Here is a 19,209-nt window from a genome sequence, read left to right as displayed (position 1 = left end):
GCAGGCTTAGACATGATGTGAATTACCGGCTGTTTTTGTGTCAGAAGTGTTTGTGAACGCTTCTCTTCTTCTCTTCTACCTTGCGTGGGCTTGTTTTTCTCTGATTATGGGTCTCTAGCATTGTGTTTCATCTGAAGGTCTAATTCTACCCGGGAGGGTCGGTTAGGATTAGAAAGGGTTTGCGGTTGATTATATAACCTCTGAAGTTAAAGTAGGTGAAACGGTGAGGCAAATTGCTATTGCAGCTGGGGATATGTTTTTGCTGGTCCTCCTGCTGCATTTCACAGACACCCTTCATTTAAATGACTTGCATTTATTTCAATTAACCCAGCAGTGTGAACTTTGCTAGGACTCTTAACTTCCCAATCTGTAGCCCAATCCTCTAATGACTGATCTACCACTATACATTTTAATGGTTTCAACTTTTTATTTTTTTAAGTAAACCTGCCATCTACACTGTAAATTTGCACTGTTTGGTATACTTATTTAGCATTTACTTATGTTTGGTCCAAAACTTTGTTTGAAACATTGTATAATTACTATTACAACCCTTCTATCAACAGAAAAAAATCCTGCAAATGCATCACATAAGAAAAATTGATTTAGTAATGCATTTATTGCAATTATTCTTATTCTCACCCCACCTTCCTGCTCTTATAATAATCACAAAAGGCTCCCCACTATATTTTAGATGTAATGTTACACAGATGTGCCCATTCATTAACATTAGTTGTCAGACACTGATGTTAGGTGAGGAGGTCTGGCGTGTAATTAGCTTCCCATTTCAAAATAAATGCGTTTCAGTGACAGACTTGTAAATGAACCTCCTTTTGTTTACAGGGATATCGTCATCATGAAGCAGATCAAGGCCTCATTTCACTGGAACCAGTAGCAAAAAACTCCTTAGTAAGAAATGATCAAGATTGAATAAAATATTGGAGGTATCTCTTTACTCTATCCTGATGTCATTTAGGAGCTTGATTTCAGGCCCTTGATGGGCCTCATCAGGTGTGGCAGATAACCAACAAATTGACTAACCTTTTAAGAAAAACATTCCAAAAGATATTTCTTTGGGGGAAAAAAGCTGCTATACACAGGCATGTGTTTAAAAAGGGATCTTCAATTAACAATTAAAAAGACAAAATCAAATTACAAAGCAGAAGAACCAATAATTTACATGACTGACTGATCAAGCTGAGTAGAGAGTAAAAGTTGCTTGTATCCTTGATACTCAGTAAAACAAAAAGTAGCCAAAGTACACCAATAAAATATATTCGCTCAAATGCTTTACCTCACAAAAATTAGTCAAATGTGACTCACATGTGAATCGGTCATGAGGGTAAATTAGGCTGAGCACATGTATGTGGTATAAGTTCTAAATGCATTGTGTTTTATTGAACCATTGGATTATTGGCCATGTTGTTTTTAATGCCTGATAGTGTTTAAAACCATTGCTTGTTTTTGACATTGATTTTTGGCTTATACAGTAGATTTATTTCTAAATAACCTCTTTCATATGGATCCTCACTCCCTTCTTGAGGCTTACATGTAACACTATGCCATAACTGTGATCATTAAGTAGTCCTAAATCTTATTGGTTATTTGTTTATCACATGAGACAGGATACTACTAAGCGCCTAAGCAGCTGAAGGAGAGAGAAAGCAGCAGTGTGTGAGGCATAAACCAGTAGAGGGAGATGGCAAACTATACATACATGGAGAAGAAAGATTCCAAAAACAGGAAAAGAACCAATGTGGAGAATCTTCTAAAAACAAACTTGGCTTTGATGAACTAATGAGGCATAAAAAATAAAGGGAGATTTTTAATCCACAATATGGTATCTAAGTTCACATGTCAAAAGATTTGCCAATATTGTTTGTTGTCTATAAACTACCACTGTACACTTGTTTTAAGTAGGCTTTAACCTCTGTGTCGGTGTAGGTGGCAAATCCGTTGCTAAAATATACCCTGACATTTCCAGTACTGTTCCAGTTGACCAAAGAATGAGTTTTATGGTGGTTGGAATAAATATTTGTAGTAGTACCAACATTTTATGAGGAAACTATTAAAATTATGCTGAATCAGTCTGCCAAATATTAAGAAGCAGTAGAACAAACGAGTCGAAGAAATCGTACAATCGACGCTAAACAAAAATAAAGGAAATGAAGGAGTCAAACTAAGTATTCATTGCCAGAACAGAACATGCTACTATCATTTTGGGTGTTTCTTTTACGTTCAGATTTTGAATACAACTGTGTGAATCAGAATGACGTGAAGAGTTTTTAAATAGTTTTTATTGATTGTAGACAATAGGAAATATGGGTGTGATTTATTATAAAATTATTTTTAGCGTATGTTGAATCTAGCTACTGCTTGGTAATAGCGTCAAAGTCAGTATCTTTCAACAGCCTGACAATTAAACTATTAGGGCTAAACAAAGCGTTGTACATATATAATGATGTCTCATCTATGGCTTAATAGGAGTGGACACGCACACGCACACACACGCAATATAATTTCACTACACAATGCAGAAAAACCAGATCATGTTTTTGTTACCTTTAAGTTGGATTACTATAACACCTAACAGTCTGGATGTTCTAGTAAGTGCATTAACAAGCTCTAGTTAGTCTCAGAAGAAAGCAGCAAGATTATTTACTAGAACATCTCACCTGTTGTTTGCAAATTTTGATTAGAATCTGGTTATAAAATACTGCAATTCACCTATAAAGCAATGAAAAGTCTCATGTATGAATAGGTTTAAGTACCTGAGAAAAATGTTGAACTTTTATGATGTACCTACGTCTATCAAAAGGTATTTTAGGTTATTTGTTGGCACCTTGAAAGATGAAGGCTAAAGCAGGGAGAAGATCAATAGTTTTCTATTTATTTATACAAACATCACCTTATGCCAGATGATTTTATTTAAAATAAATTATAATAATCTAATTATGGCCTCAATAATAGCAACAATCTCAGGTTTGCCTACAGGTTTTGAGCTGTGCTTCTGTTCATTCCGGGTTTTGTTTTTATCTTTTGTTTTGTAGAATTTTTGCGCGTCTTCGGGCAACGGCAATGTTACTGCAGTATGTTTAAAAAGCTCAAGGAAGGCTTTTGTAGAGTCACTTTTGTGATTATTGATGTGAGATTTAATAAGCAGGTTTACAGAATATAGAATTTACAGCTTTTAGGTCTACGGCAAATTACATTCACATTTAAACAGAGATGAAATAAAGTAACATTTATTTATGTAATAAAATGTATGCAATGACATGTAGTAAATAATTTTGTCTGAAAACGGTGTATGTCATAAATAATTTTTATTAATAATCTGTCAGTCATTTAACAAGTTACGCTCATTTTGTCTTGGAACAAAATGGCTCAGATCCACCTTGGAACAGAAATAAATATATATATATAGGTACATAGATTATACATAGATTATACATAGATTATACATGGCTCATTGGTAGGATAAACAGCACATTGTTAATAAATATTTTTATAACAACAACAAAATAATAATAATAATAATAATAATAATAATAAAGAAGAAGAAGAAGAAGCAACAAATAATTGTAAACAGTGATTAAAAAAATCCTTTCAATTCCAATAAGCAGGTATTGTATAGTTTAAGGATTCTTCGGTTTTCCAGGTTCCAAGTTTCCCATCACAGTTCATGTGGCTTTTACCCAGTTTTATTTCCTACTAAAGAAAATTCTGAAGACAAAAATGGAACCTTGAGGTTATGAAATGTGTCTCATTACGGTTAACAAACATTCAAAATATTTAGTTATTTCAAGGCATTAATAAATCTAGCAATAACAATAAAACGAAACAAGGAAAACTCACATTTTCATCAATACTCTCAGTGACAAGTGCTAGTGAGAGCTTTCGCACCTTTCTGTTAACCACGGACTCGGTCCCAGTGTAAGCAATGAAGTGGATTAAAGTCTGGATTCTAAAGGGAATATTTATATTTATACATACATACCCACACATTATATATATTTATTTATACATACATACCCACACATTATATATATTTATTTATACATACATACCCACACATACATACATATAAATATATATATATATATATATATATATATATATATATATATATATATATATATATATATATATATATATACACACACACACACACACACACACACACACACACACACACACACACAGCAGGTAAAATAAGTATTGAACATGTCACCATTTTTAATGTTTAATGGAGTCTTGCGTGGTGAGCGTGTACACAGGTCATGGCGGTTCAGTGCATTACTGATTGTTTTCTTGGTAACAATTGTACCTGCTACAATTGTCAGGTCTTTTTGAAGCTCCTTGGCTGTTGGACAACTATTCTGATACTCCTCCGTTAGATATCTTGCAAGGAGCACCTGATCATGGCCGGTTTATGGTAAAATTATGTTCTTTTCACTTCTGGATTATGGCCTGAACAGTGCTCACTGGAACATTCAGAAGTTTAGAAATCCTTCTGTAACCAATGCCATCAGAATGTTTTGCAAATTGCAAAGGTCTTGAGAGAGCTCTTTGATTTTATCAATTATGAGATGTTTCTTGTGTGACTGCTTGGTAATGGGACACCTTTATACAGGCCATTAGTTTCTGAGTGAAGCAGCTGATATTTATTTGCACTGACAAGCAGCAGGATTGCTTTTTAATTACTGAACGATTCAGCTGGTGTGATGACATTCCATGCCTTTTTTCACCTCCCTTTCTTCATGTGTTCAATATTCAATCCCTGTGTTATTTCACATTATTACACATAACTTCATTTATGAAAATCTATGGTTTGATTTCTATGTATGTGTGGATTGCATGGGTTGTTACTAACATCTGGTTAAGATTTCATGTCAATAGCATTTTAAGAATTATAATAAAAAAAAAAAATGTTGACGTGTTTAATACTTATTTTACCCGCTGTATTTAGATATATTACACATAAAATAGTAATCATTCTGAGCACATAAAATGTCACACCCACAATATGAATTTTGAATGTACCTGTGCCATAGCATTGCCAAAAACTGGACTATAAGGAGGCCAGCAAACCCTATGAGGAACATCAGTCCAATAGGATCAATATAAAGCTTCCCGTCAGGGTCAACAGTTCCATTGGCAAAGACTTTTGGGATGGTGATGCTCACTGCGGTGCCAATGGCTTGCAGAAAGAACGTCGCCACCAACCACAAGGCGTTACAGATAAAAAACACAAAAGTTGCCTGAAAATGTAAAGAATGTAATTAAACCAGATTACTATGTTACGTCACTACTCAAATATTTATAAATGTAATAATATCAGGCTGGATCATGAGACTGATCACAAACAATATTTTAATAAATAAATAAAAAAACAGTTTAATAACATGACCGAATGAAGCATATTCTATATGTTAATTAATTTTCAATAACAAATTTTTACACATTCTTAATTATTACTGGCAAACCTTGTTGCGTAAAGTTTTCAGATCTGCTTTGACTTTTTCCTCCTTTTTTTTATCACTTTCCAGTGGTTTTAGGTATTGTTCAATTAGGTCCACCCAAAATGTTTCTTCTTTCTAACAAACAAATGAAGCAAGTCAAGTCAAGTCACGTTTATTTGTATAGCGCTTTTCACAACAGACATTGTCTCAAAGCAGCTTTACAGAAATCAACAGTCAAGGTGAATGGTGTGTATTTATCCCTGATGAGCAGCCATGGTGACTGTGGCAAGGAAAAACTCTGAACAATGAATTAAAATGATTATGTTCTATAAGCAGTCACCTAAATTCACATTTTAACATGATAAATTCAAACAAGAAACAATAAGCTGTAGGAAAACAGAAATGTGGTCTCACTATTGTGAACATTTCACAAAAAATTACATTTGTATTAAAGATTATGATTATGAGGTTCATGGTTGGAGGTTGTAGTCAATGAATATCATTTGTGCAAAAGCCAATAAAGAAACCTTTTTTTATTAGACTTTTTTTTCTGTGTGTATGATCTTAAAGCAAAGACCTCGATTTCAGTGAAAAACTGTGGCAAAATTCTGCATACAACTAAACCAGACAAAAAATATCAGGATCCAGATCCAAATTCCAGAAGGCTGGACCACCGGGGAGTTTATTAAGAAAAGTTTAGGAAGAAAAAAAAAAGTGGTACCCACCAAATCGAATCTGTGCTCAATAAGGGCCAGTTCACTAGATCTTTCTGACAACTGCTGAATAAAAACTAGCAAAAAAGTTTCATTATTTTAGTTAATTATTGGTGGCATTGTAGTATATAATATATAAGTAGATTTTGAGGTTAGTCATGTGTACTTACAGTTCTCAATGAAAGGTCTGTTGGGGGGAGGGGGACAATATTACTAAAATGTCTAAAGAGTACATCAGTTCAACAACCATAGCTTTTATATTACTAAAATGACTAATGAAAAATGAAAATGCTGAAAAATGAAAATGTTATTTTTATATATATATATATATATATATATATATATATATATATATATATATATGTGTGTGTGTGTGTGTGTGTGTGTGTGTGTGTGTGTGTGTGTGTGTGTGTGTGTGTGTGTGTGTGTGTCGCTTACTTTTCTTTAGGCAGGGTGGACTCTTTGCATTGAACAGCAGTCAACAGTGTGGCTTGAGGTGCATTTTCTGGTACACTGCACATCACCGCTTCTTCTTTGTTCACCTGAAACTCTAAGTTGTAACCACATATTTTGAACATCTTCTGGCACTTGACATTTTTCTGGAGGTTTTCCTCAGATCCAGTGGTTTGAGAAGCAGATTCACGTGTGCCCCACGACACGTTGTTCATGTTGACCATGGAGTAAATTGCCAGCAGCAAGTAGCCACTGGGGATGCAGATGACATAAAGGATTCCAAAGGTGATAAGATGAAACTCGTGAGGATGAAGAAGAGCCGTGGTAACATATATGACGCTTATGCCAATAAAGAACAATCCACCTGGAGACATGAACGTCTGCTGGACTACAAGGTCCCCTGAATATTCACAGAAACACAGCAAAGAATTCAAACTTTGGTAGGAAAAATACACAATTTACTATTTCCTGGTAAACTGCATTATTTCATTGATTGAAGAGCCACAGCTGTACCATATTCTATCCCAAAAACAAATGTGCAAGGCTTAGGGATATAATCTAGTTCAGGTGCAGTACATCATACAGCATACCAAGCACACACATGTTACACAGAGGGCAATATCTTATCTAATAAAGCCTTAAATGAATGTCACTTACCTACAATAGATAAGATGGTCGCTGTCATCAGAAAAGCATAGATTATACTTAACATGGCAGCGATGTTGATTTGTAAGTCTGATTTTGCTTGCCCGAGATAATAGCAGAGAATCATGTAGATCACAGGAGGAACGATCGCCATCATAAGAGCAACGTTGGCATCTATTTTGAAGACGAATTTAAAGCTTCCTGTAGAAAAGACAAAGATGGCAAACATGTCTTTAAAAGGACTTTTGTTTTCTTTTTTTTCCAGACTAATATGTTCATAATTGCATTCCATTTTGTTTCTGAAACATGGTTAGAAGTTTATATTTTAATACGCATCTGAACAATGAGCTTAAGTATGATAATTAAATAGCTCTGAATTTCTCTCTGGGATTAATAAAGTGACAAATCTGTCTAAATGAATAACTGACTTTAAGGTGTAAATGAAATAATGAATTACATCTTAAAATTTTGTCATTTCAGTTTTTGTACGAGTATGATGATTGACTTAAAAGTTTTTGAATTAAGGATAAAATAGTTCTTCTTTACCAAGTCCCTGAAATTTCAGTAATGCTCAGAATGTACTATACTGTAATCCTAAATAAACATAAGCAATTGAAATGGACATGAAGAGTACATACTGCTCACCTGCAATCATGAGGCAGACTGTAGCTGGCCCTAAGATCGAGGAGGCCATGGTGATAGTCTGGTAGAGAATGTAAGGTCGTGATATAGACTTGTTCATGCCTGCAGTGACGCTGCCACTGGAAAGAAGGTCCAGCGTGTTGGCCATGGTGGATGGGCCCCAGCGCCTTCGCTGGTTGTAAAACTCCTTGAACTCCTGTGGAGCATTTGTGTACGAGTCAGAGGCAGCGTTGTATTCCACTCGCCATCCCTGTTGCAGGAGCAGTGTGCACAGCCAGCGGTCTTCACCTGCATAAGCAGAGACAGAACAGACCTGTGAATGTACATTACATTTGTAGGTTTAAGAGCACTTTTATTTCCTTGTTCTTTGCTTTACCTACCCTGGTCGTACTGTAGATAATGGGACGCCTCAGTTGCTTTCGTTGTATATCTCTTCATGACGTTGTCACTCATGAGTGCTTCTGCACGCATCAGGCTGAAACACCCCGGGCTGCACAGCACAGACCCGAACACATGCTCCGCTGTCTTCTGGAGCCAGTGACCCACAGCATACTCAAACTTCTGATACCATACCATCGGGCCTTTAAAACACACATACACACTAAAATATACACTATATTTCCAAAAATATTGGGTCACCTGACCTTTCCTGCTATATGTGGTTCTTTTTCAAACTGTTACCACAAAGTCAATGCAAGTCATAAAGTCAAGAAGCTTTTATTGTCATTTTAACCATATATAGCTGACGCATTACACAGTGAAATGAAACAACATTTCTCCTGAATCCTGGTGCCACATACAACAGCAATCACAGAAAACAGAAAACACAGGGCTAAGGACTAGTAAGTGTCCTCGCCACATAAAGTGCATCATGTGCAACCTGGTGCAAACAGTGCAAAGACAACAAAAGACAGTGCTAGACAATACAGGACAGTGTAAGACAAATGCACAAAACACTGGAGCTGGTGTTGAGTGACCAGGTGAGGTTATCCACCAAATGAACACCAAGGAATTTGGTACTCTTGACGATCTCCACTGAGGATCCATCGATGATCAGAGGAGAATGGTTGCTCTGTGCTCTCCTGAAGTCAACAATCATCTCTTTTGTTTTGTCGACGTCTAGAGACAGGTTGTTGGCTCCACACCAGGCTGTTAACCGTTGCACCTCCTCTCTGTATGCTGACTCATCGTTTTTGCTGATGAGACCCACCACGGTTATGTCATCGGCGAACTTGATGATGTGGTTTGAGCTGTGCATTGCTACACAATTGTGAGTCAGCAGAGTGAACAGCAGTGGACTGAGCACACAGACCTGAGGTTCCCCAGTGCTCAGTGTGGTGGTGCTGGAGATGCTGTTTCCGATCCGGACTGGCTGAGGTCTCCCAATCAGGAAGTTCAGGATCCAGTTAGAGAGGGAGGTGTTCCAGCCCAGTAGGCTCAGCTTCTCAATCAGGTGCTGAGGGATGATTGTGTTGAATGCTGAGCTGAAGTCTATGAACAGCATTCATACATAAGAGTCCTTGTTGTCCAGGTGGGTGAGGGCCAGATGAAGGGTCGTGGAGATGGCATCATCCATGAAGTGGTTTGGACGATACGCGAACTGCATGGGGTCCAGTGAGGATGGAAGCTGGGTCTTGACATGCCTCATGATGAGCCTCCCGAAGCACTTCATCATGATGGGTGTGAGCGCGACGAGACGATAATCATTGAGGCAGGAGACAGTAGATTTCTTCGGCACGGGAACGATGCTCGTCGTCTTGAGGCACGTAGGAACAATGGCGCTGCTCAGGGAGATGTTGAAAATGCCGGTGAAAACATCCGCTAGCTGTTGCGCACATTTCCTGAGCACTCTGCCAGGAATGTTGTCTGGTCCAGCAGACTTCCATGGGTTAACTCTGCATAGAGTTTTCCTCACTTCAGCTGTGGTTAGACAGAGCACCTGGTCACTGGAAAGAGGGATGTTTTTTTCTCGCCGCCTTGTTGTTCTGCAACTCAAACAGGGCGTAGAAGTCGTTCAGCGCATCTGGGAAGGAGGCGTCAAGGTCACAAGCAGGTGATGTCGTCTTGTAGTTTGTAATTGCTTGGATGCCCTGCCACATGCACCAGGTGTCTCCGCTGTCCTGGAAGTGGACTTGAATTCTCTTGGCGTGTGCGGGCTTTGCCTCTCTGATGGCACAGGACAATTTGGCCATTGCTGTCTTTAAGGCCAGCTTGTCCCCTGCTCTGAACGCGGAGTCTCTTGATTTTAGCAGCGCACGCACCTTGGCGGTCATCCACGGCTTCAGGTTGGAGCGTGTAGTGTTGGTCTTGGAGATGGTCACGTCATCAATGCACTTACCAAGCTGGAGGCACTCAATTGTACGAGCTATAATAAAAATGTTGCATTGACTTTAACTTGAAAACCCAAACCTGTTCCAGCATGACAATGCCTCTGTGCACAAAGCGAGCTCCTTGAAGATGTGCTTTACATGGTTTGAAGAGAAAGATCTTGAGTAGCCTGCTATAGAGCTCTGATCTCATCCGTACTGAACACTTTTGGGATCAATGTGAACGCTGACTGAACCACAGGCCTCCTCACCCTCACCTACATTGGTACCTGCCTTTCATAACAACCTTGTGGCTGATAAACACAAATATCTATAAACACACTTAAAAATCCAGTGGAACTTCTTGCCAGAAGAGTGGAGCAAATTATAAGAGCAAATTGGCACTGAATGTGGAATGCATGGCTCGAAAATCACATACCGTACTTATGACCAGGTGACCCAATACTTTTCTTCTACTTGTAAAGTGCACAACAACCAATAAAATGTGGGCGTTGCATTTCCTGTTACATTTGCAACCACTGTCGATATATTTGACATAAAGGCAAATATAAAGGTGTGGATGTGGAATTAATACATTGGTGTACAGAGACTGTGCTGCGATTTCCAGTCAAACCGGATCGTTAGCAACATGATTTAATCCAGAGAGCAGTGAACACTTTTAATTTTCTTAATGTGTTTAGTTGCCCTGTGATGCAGCATGAGCAACAATCTAATTAAATCTGGTGGTTTCATCTCAAAACAAGCAGTTGCTCTCACCATCCACATCTGGAAGTGTATATGATGTATGATGTATAATGATGGAGAACTGCCTAGTTGGTAAGAAATTGGGAGCAAATTTGTTTAAAAAAAAAATACTAGTTTACAACATGAATATTGTTCTGCTCAGTGTGGCACAATGATGTTTTTGTAATGACTTTTTTGTACGATTATTTTGTATTAAGCATTACTTGCTTATTGCTAAGCTGCTAAATCATTTCTTAGTCTGAAAGATGAAGCGAGAGAAGAGGGATGTATTGACGTAGCTCAGACTCTGCCCCTCCTTTTACACAGGAGTGGCATTGAAAGTTTCTACCATGAGGAACAAATTACTTTTCGAAGAATCCCACTGCCTCACTACCTTTGTGCCTTTGACTACAACCAATTGAGTCATTTTCGAGCCAATTTTAACTAATTCATACAAAAATCTGTTTATTATTTACCAGTGCCGGTGGGATGAATCCTGCCACAAGCCGCTCCCACTTCAGGATACAACCTGAGCCGATCCACTAAAAGCATGACGGCTGAAGGTTGGAAATCTGTGTCTCCATCCAGAGCCAGAATGTATGTGTTCTCTTTGGCTTTCTAGGAGAGGAAATAAAATTCTTAAAATTCTTCTTCAATTTTCTAGGGTTTTATGGCAGTTTTAGGGAAATCATACTTACATTCAATTGGTCTTTAATATGTGTCAGATGCTCATCTCCTTCCATGTACATCTGATAGTATTTCTTGTGCAGCCTCCAGCCAAGAAGGTAGTACATATACATGATCTTTTAGAAAAGAAACACAACCAATGCCTAGAATGAGATCATGCAAGTATTAAAAGATCTATCTATCTATCTATCTATCTATCTATCTATCTATCTATCTATCTATCTATCTATCTATCTATCTATCTATCTATCTATCTATCTATCTATCTATCTAATGTATGTATGTATGGTTATTCAACTATAACAAATTTCTGGTCATATTTATTTATCTTTCCTGCTCTATCAGAAAACATTATCTTCTGGGTCAAGAATTTTGCAGTTTTTTTGCATTCCAAATGTAAAGGTTTTGAGATATGATGGTATGCAGTTATACCGGTAGCTCACCCTTAAAGTTGAAACAAAACAGACTGTTATGATTGTTCAGAGTAATAACTGTGTTAAGAAAGATTCTGAACAATTATCTGAAAAAGTCTGAAATTGCCTGCAGCAACTCACCTGAGACCATCTTTTTTTGTGGCGAATCTGGTGTTTGTCTTTGAAGTGAACAAACAGTGTGTTGCCGTGAGGAAGGATGTACTGCAGACGGCAGCCATACGGTGTCTGGAAGATTTTCTGGTCAGGAAGAGGTTTTTGGTTCCTAAATACACTTTTGCTATCCTCTGTGAATAGTCTGTATTTTATCAGGACACACAAATACAATTTATTATTATTATTATTATTATTATTATTATTATTATTAATAGTAGTAGTAAGCTGAATTTGACATTTTTTAGTTTTGCATGTTGAACCAAATAAACTCCCTACCCCCTTGGGACCCATGTGAGTCCACTGCAGGCACTATAGTATGGGCTGAGTGGGGCTAACCACACTAAGTAGACTGGGTTACCAGTGGGACTCACTGTGGGCCCACAGAACAGTCTGGGCTGTGTGTAGGCTAGCTCACTCAGGCCCCACATGGACCCCATAATGTGGGACCAATTTGTGCCCTACATTTCATTTCAGGCATGAAACAAACTGGAAAAACATTAACATTTACAGCATCTTTGACAAAGACCCTTATCCAGAGCTACTTACAATTATTCCCTTTATACAGCTGAGCAGTTATATTTTTTAAGGTTGGCATATCCAGGCCATCTTACATTTATCTTAATCATACAACTGAGCATCTAAGAGGTCAAGGGCCTTGCTAAGGGCCCAGTAGTGGCAGCTCGGTGTGGCTGGGATTTGAACACACGACCTTCGGAATTCAATGCCTTTACCACTAAGCTAACACCTTCCTTCTACCTGAGTAGGTGAGAGTTAAGGACCCTTCTCAAGGTCTCAGCTGTGATGGTTTGTTGGTGCTGGGATTTTAACTCGCAACATTCTGGTGGTAACATTAAAACTACCTGTCTAGAGCCCCCAAAACTGCTCTTATTAAGGGCATGGTCTCCTCAAGACCTTTAAATGTGTATCTGGCTCAAAGAAATTGGCAACCTTTAACTTTGATTCATCATCCTGCTGAAAGAGGTCACTGCCATTCTGTTGACACTGCAATACTGTTTGCATGAAGGGGTGCAACAATGTGTAGGTATGTAGTATATGTTTGAGTATCATCCAGATGAATGCCAAGTGAAAGGTTTTACAACAGAACACTGCTTCCACTCATTTGCTTTTTCCTAGGTAAACCTAATCTCTCTTCCCCTGTAAAGCGACACTGGTTCACCAGTTGTACTTTCTTGAATTACATTCATTATGTACTAAATACTGCATTCTTGTAACACCCCACAAAAATAATGAGTCCTCATTTTCCAGTGGTCATGCACTCAGAAGTAACAAAGGGATAATAAAGAGTCCTGGTGAATTACCTTCAACCTGCTTCCCCTTTGCTTATTACTTTCTAAAACCCAGTGAGTGCTACGGTAGAATTCACAATACAGTCACTTACACATAAACTTCTCTGATGACTTTCACCAGGGTCTCGGCATACTCGTTGACACACCGTTTGTTGTCTTTGGTCAGAAAAGCATCATCAAAATAAATGTGAGACTCAAAAACAACATCATTAAATTGGTTTTTCTTTGGGCGGAATTTGTCCAGTCTGAAGGAAATAGAAAAAAAAAATCATTTAAGGTTGATCTATAAAGTTTACGTGGATGATTCTCTTTAAACGTCAGAATACCTGAACATTGAGATGATCATTTTCATCATTTCATCTGCAGTCTCATGCCACATGGTTGCACAGAGGTAGATGGTCACCAGCTCCTTTTCCCTATTGGTGAAGAAGGCAAGAAGGATAATTCAAGATGTAAAATACATTATCTTTCACTAAATACATACACACAGGCACAGACACTCTTAACTACCTGTTAAGCCTTGACTGAAGAGAAATCTCGAACTTGGAGTTCAGAAGCATGGACTGGTCAATGAACACTGCTTCGTAAAAGTTGCGCACAAACAGGTCTTTAGTCCTGGCAATGCGTTCTGTGTTCAAGAACCAGATATAGAGCGTGCAGAGCACAAGGCCGATCCACCAGCTTATTAAAGACGATCCAAGCAGACCAAAACCCAATGAAGTCTCCTTGTATGACATGTGGTGGCACAAGTTACGAGTTAAATCCTTCAGCATCAGCTTCAAGGCGCTCGGCCCTGAGCCTTCTATGGTCTGAAAGGTGCTACAGTATTCAAAAAAGGAGATTTTGTTCTGCAAACAAAAAAAGTGCAAAACTTCAACAAAATGTTTCAAACAAACAAAAAGAGAGACTAAGAATTTCACTACTGTATATACTCAACACATTTAATTTTCAAGTAAAGGGTATAGATTTTATTTCATTATTATAACCTGTTGATTGACGTTCAGAAAGGGAATCCAGATGGCCAGCACGAAGGCAACCAAAGTGGCCGGAGATGCGAAGATCATTGGAAGGAAGAAGCTGCGGCGCACGGCATGCATTTTGCACGCAACCACGGCCATGTAGCGACACAGAACTGAGGCTAGAACCTGAATAGCAAAGAGGCTCAAGACAAGGGTTTCATTGAAGCTTGTGACCGACAGCACTGATGACCACTTCTGCTTTGAGAGCGGCACATACGCTCCAAGGACAGAGGATGTCACGATGATTCGCACCAAACTAGCAACAATGTTTACGAAGTTGTGTGATTTTTCAATGTCCCGGATTGTGTTCTGGAAGAAGACGATTTTGAAAAGCATGGCGTAGTTCTCCCACCAGTTCAAAGAGACCAAGACAGTGCCTCCTATTGCCAAACCCACAAATAGTGCCATGCTCTGTTTATTAGGTTGCTGTTGCAGGTAGTTAACAGCGAAGAGGCAAAAACCTGTAATTAGGAAGATGACAGCAGCTAAAGACGTCGCAATAAATCTCCTCCTTCCGTGCGCGACTGCGTTCGCCACCACCTGAAATATAGCTGATAATGTGGCAATGCCGTTCAGAAGCATCACGTTGGTCAGGATGTCAAATTGGGGCATTGTGACCAGGGTAAGGACTGAAGATCCAAGAGCCACCAAAGTTTCCACAGAAATAATCTGCACACAGATAAAGTCCAACTGAATAAAATGGTAACATAATACATAGCAATGTGTTTTATCATATTTATATTATTTATTGGTTAAACCAATACATTTTAAAACTGTTTTTGTGAGACAAAAATGTACAGTAAACTCAAGAAATAGATTGTGTGGTGTATTTTCCACCACAGAACATCCTGGGAACCTCAGAATATTTCCTGACAGAAACACTTGAACTAGCATCATTAGTGTCATTGCGGCATATAGGACAAAAAAAGAGAAGCTAATCCCCTCCAAAATATTGAATTGACAATTAATATTGTTGTGCTGTAGACTAAAGACATTTGGGTTTAAGATAAAATAAGTTTTTGCGACAGCCTTCTGATCTTCATGTTTGCTTAGCCTTTAAAACAACAAATGCTGTTTTCACAGGTGAAAACTAAAGTCTAAACCTAAGAGTAGACATTCAGAGCTAGTTATTGTTTAATCAATCAAATTAAACAATAAAACTAAAATCAAGTTTCCACTCACCAAAGAACTTGGTTATATGATACTAAATGTTGTTTAACAAACAGACTTTCCTTTGCTGTTTCAACAGTTTCTGAGAGGAATGTAGTTACAAGGATAAAGTGATAATGCTGTATGTAATGTTTGTAATCATTTATAGAACATAGTTTTGAGCTCAAATTTACAGAAACACAACATGAAGATCAAATGCAGTTACAAATGGCAGTATATACTTTTTATCATTATAATTACATTTTGTAATTAAATAAATAATATATTAACTCTGAGACTGATTTTAGGGTTCTTTTAAAGCAAACATACACAAACTGTGGTCATGGGGCAAGAGTGAGATTAAAAGAACCCAAAGAAAAAGACATTAACAAAACGTAAAACTTAGGAGCTAAACTTAGGCAGGACAAAAGAGAAAAAAGGAGAGAAGAGCTATAATTTATGCTTGGGTTGGAAAGGTATGGTGATTAATGATAATAATGTAGCATGTAATCATTTAAACCAAATCCATTTATGGTTAAAGAAATCCTTAAAACTTTCCATTAATGATGTAACTAGCAAAAAGCTGTTTGTCCTTATTTTTTTCTGTTTTTTTTTTTGTATTTGGTTTATTTAAATAATTGCCCTGAAGTACATAAAAATTCACAGTTTTTTTGTTTGTTTGATTTTCATAGCAGTGTAACATCTCAAACCTATTACACATATATGGATGATGGAACATACCCATAGCAAAGTCTGCGTCGAAGGGGTTTTGGAATCCTTAAAAGTAATTTTCCAAACGCTTTTGATCAGCAGTAAAACACTTGGAGCAATGAGAAGGCATCCAATGAACAGGAAAGCGTACGGTTTGGTTTCGATGGTCGTTGATGATATGCTGCAGAGGTTTATCAACAGCAACAGAGATGTCTATAATACAGAGATAAAACCAGAACCAAACAAATATACATTTATTCATGTTCAAATGACTCAAAATATCTACCTGTCATCAAGAAAAGAGAAATTCTAATTTCCATTAAATCTTACTTTGCTTAAGAAGGCGAGACCGAACACTAAGATTCCCACAATAGTGCATGTAATGATTTGGATAAAATTCAAGAACTTGCTAGGTTGCAGCTCATCTGCGATAATCGGTGTTTCCCGAGCAGCATCCCAGGCTTTCCGGGCCCTACAACATAACATTTTTTTTATATATTGTATTTTAGAGTGTATTTTCCTGTGAGAAAGGGTTGTATTGTTTGAAATAATAATAATAATAATAATACTTTGACCAAATAAATACAAACCCTTATTTTAAACAGCACCAGAAAATAAATGGAACTGGAGAAAGAAATTAAAGAAATATTAGACCGAAATCATACCTGCCCTCTTTGTCACAGTGATCTTCATGCATCCTTGTTGAGTGACAAAGTGACACACCAGTCTCAGTCTAATGTATTACCTGGGCGTTGACAAATATTGGGCCACAAAACATCTACTTAAACCTGTTCCTGATAATCCTTGTCAGTGATTATATTCTTAAGTCAGGTATAAGAAGGTGATATGATATTTGAAACAGTTTGGAATGCTGCCACACAAGACCTAACTCTAGACTTACCCTAATTCTAGACTAACCCTAACTCTAGACTAACCCTTACCCTAACTCTAGACTAACCCTAACTCTAGACTAACCCTTACCCTAACTCTAGACTAACCCTAACCCTAACTCTACTAACCCTAACCCTAACTCTAGACTAACCCTAAATTTAGACTAACCCTTACCCTAACTCTAGACTAACCCTAACCCTAACTCTAGACTAACCCTAACTCTAGATTAACCCTAATCCTAACTCTACTAACCCTTACCCTAACTCTAGACTGACCCTAACCCTAACTCTACTAACCCTAACCCTAACTCTAGACTAAACCTAACCCTAACTCTAGACTAACCCTACTAACCCTAACCCTAACTCTAGACTAACCCTCACCTTAACTTTAGATTTGTATAGTTATAATGAGGAATCATATATACAGGATGATAAGCGTCTATTAATTTTGTGAACGAGTCTATTTAATTTGTTTCTGGTTTACACTGTTTCTATGAATTTCTCTTCGGCTTTTATGCAGAAAAAGTCATTAGACTATGTTTCTTATCAGCCACTTTACATCATATATTTTGGTCACATGACATCTCTGGATCTCTGTTAAATTTTTGGTTAATGAGCACTAAGTGATGAGTCACATTCCACACCTTACTCACTGTCTAGCATTTGACTTTCTCGGTCTGTCGCCATCTAAGATTCAGGTCATGGTTATTTTGTTTCCTTGCCTGGTTATTGTGTTTGCATGTTTGTACTGTAAAGAAAAAAGTTTGCACTTGCATCCGCCTGCACCTCCATTACGTGACAGAACCCTAAACCAACTAATGCTGCAGCAGCATGTGGTTTGGGACAGACCTAGAGAACCAAACGCAGTTTGAACGGCTCCTGGTCCAACTCTCTGCTTAGCCTGATGTTGATTACATGATCTGTAGTATTCTAAATTAAATCTGCAGTAAGAATCAAGTCTCGGTAATGAACAATCTGCCTGTCACGTAACGAAGGAGATGGCGGATGCAGGTGCAGACGATCTTTGTTTGCAATGCAAATATACATAGACAAAGATGAAGAAACTAAGCAGAAAAATCAAGAAAATCTGAATCTTAGATGGTGACAGACAACAACAACCGTGAAAGGCAAACAGTAGACAGTGTTAAAAGGTGTGACTGGTGCAATTACCAGAAAACAGGTGCAAAAACTGTCACCTGACAAGAATCAGTGAAATACAGTGGCTGAAAGATAATGTTTTTCAGCATAGACCTCACAGAATCCCCCTTAAATGTGCAGCTTCTAACATGCTAAATAAGTTCAAGAAGGGTTCCTGGGCAGTCAAAGAAGCTGGCATGAGACACAAGGTCTTCTTTCAAATAATGAGATAGAGAAAGCTCTTCTTAGACTAACAGTCACCACAATGCCCCAGGGGGAACAAAGTAGAGCTGAGAGAAGTTTATCAACTTTACAAGATTCTCTGCAAGGAGTCGTGTGTGTGTGTGTGTGTGTGTGTGTGTGTGTGTGTGTGTGTGTGTGTGTGTGTGTGTGTGTGTGTGTGTGTGTCTGTCTGCAGCAGAGCGAGTGTATGGTCATTAGGTCTGAATTACAAACGAAAAACTGTGAACCAGCAATCCAGCAAAACAGGAAACACAAAAAGTAAGAACCCCAGGAGCCTTTTTATGACGCGGCGTGACTAATGTTTTGCAAACCCTGTTGGCTGAATGCTGTGCATTTGCAGATCACCATGATCATGTTTTTTTATTTAAACTGATAGACAGTGGAAAGTTCCCATCATCCCATTACACCACTGATTTTCCCACTTGTGATGGATGCCCCTAAAAGGGTGTCCTTACTGCTAACTGCTTAGCTTTCATGGAGAAATGACATGGGGGCATGTTCTGTCAAACTCAACCAT

The 19,209-nt window shown here is 38.0% G+C and overlaps 1 protein-coding gene across 1 annotated transcript; it reads right to left on the bottom strand.

Annotated features, from left to right (window-relative positions):
* Window positions 1-3,575: 3,575 nt before the first annotated feature.
* On the bottom strand, window positions 3,576-17,243 carry LOC310721131 (chitin synthase chs-2-like). Its single transcript, XM_083532435.1, has 20 exons — window positions 17,088-17,243; window positions 16,753-16,894; window positions 16,453-16,635; window positions 14,530-15,231; window positions 14,054-14,391; window positions 13,870-13,959; window positions 13,636-13,788; window positions 12,204-12,378; window positions 11,661-11,765; window positions 11,439-11,580; window positions 8,293-8,493; window positions 7,916-8,200; window positions 7,283-7,471; window positions 6,611-7,025; window positions 6,343-6,359; window positions 6,185-6,249; window positions 5,484-5,594; window positions 5,041-5,258; window positions 3,853-3,961; window positions 3,576-3,720 (listed from the first exon to the last, which is right to left on the bottom strand). The coding sequence occupies exons 1-20, from the start codon at window positions 17,117-17,119 to the stop codon at window positions 3,709-3,711; spliced, it is 3,684 nt and encodes a 1,227-aa protein (XP_083388561.1). The 5' UTR covers window positions 17,120-17,243; the 3' UTR covers window positions 3,576-3,708.
* Between the last annotated feature and the right edge of the window lie 1,966 nt (window positions 17,244-19,209).

This window comes from Silurus aristotelis, assembly GCF_946808225.1.
Source record: "Silurus aristotelis genome assembly, chromosome: 27".
Classification (NCBI taxonomy): Eukaryota; Metazoa; Chordata; class Actinopteri; order Siluriformes; family Siluridae; genus Silurus; species Silurus aristotelis.
Note: the sequence above shows the minus strand (reverse complement) of the source record. Positions and strands in the feature narration are given on the sequence as shown.

What these genes read in the sequence shown, in the direction of transcription:
- LOC310721131 (XM_083532435.1), bottom strand. Translation starts at nt 17,119, where the DNA reads ATGCATGAAGATCACTGTGACAAAGAGGGCAG. An exon ending in ATATTAAAGACCAATTGAAT is followed by an intron (nt 11,581 to 11,660) that starts GTAAGTATGATT and finishes TTCCTCTCCTAG; the next exon opens with AAAGCCAAAGAGAACACATA. An exon ending in TTGGCAATGCTATGGCACAG is followed by an intron (nt 3,962 to 5,040) that starts GTACATTCAAAA and finishes TATTCCCTTTAG; the next exon opens with AATCCAGACTTTAATCCACT.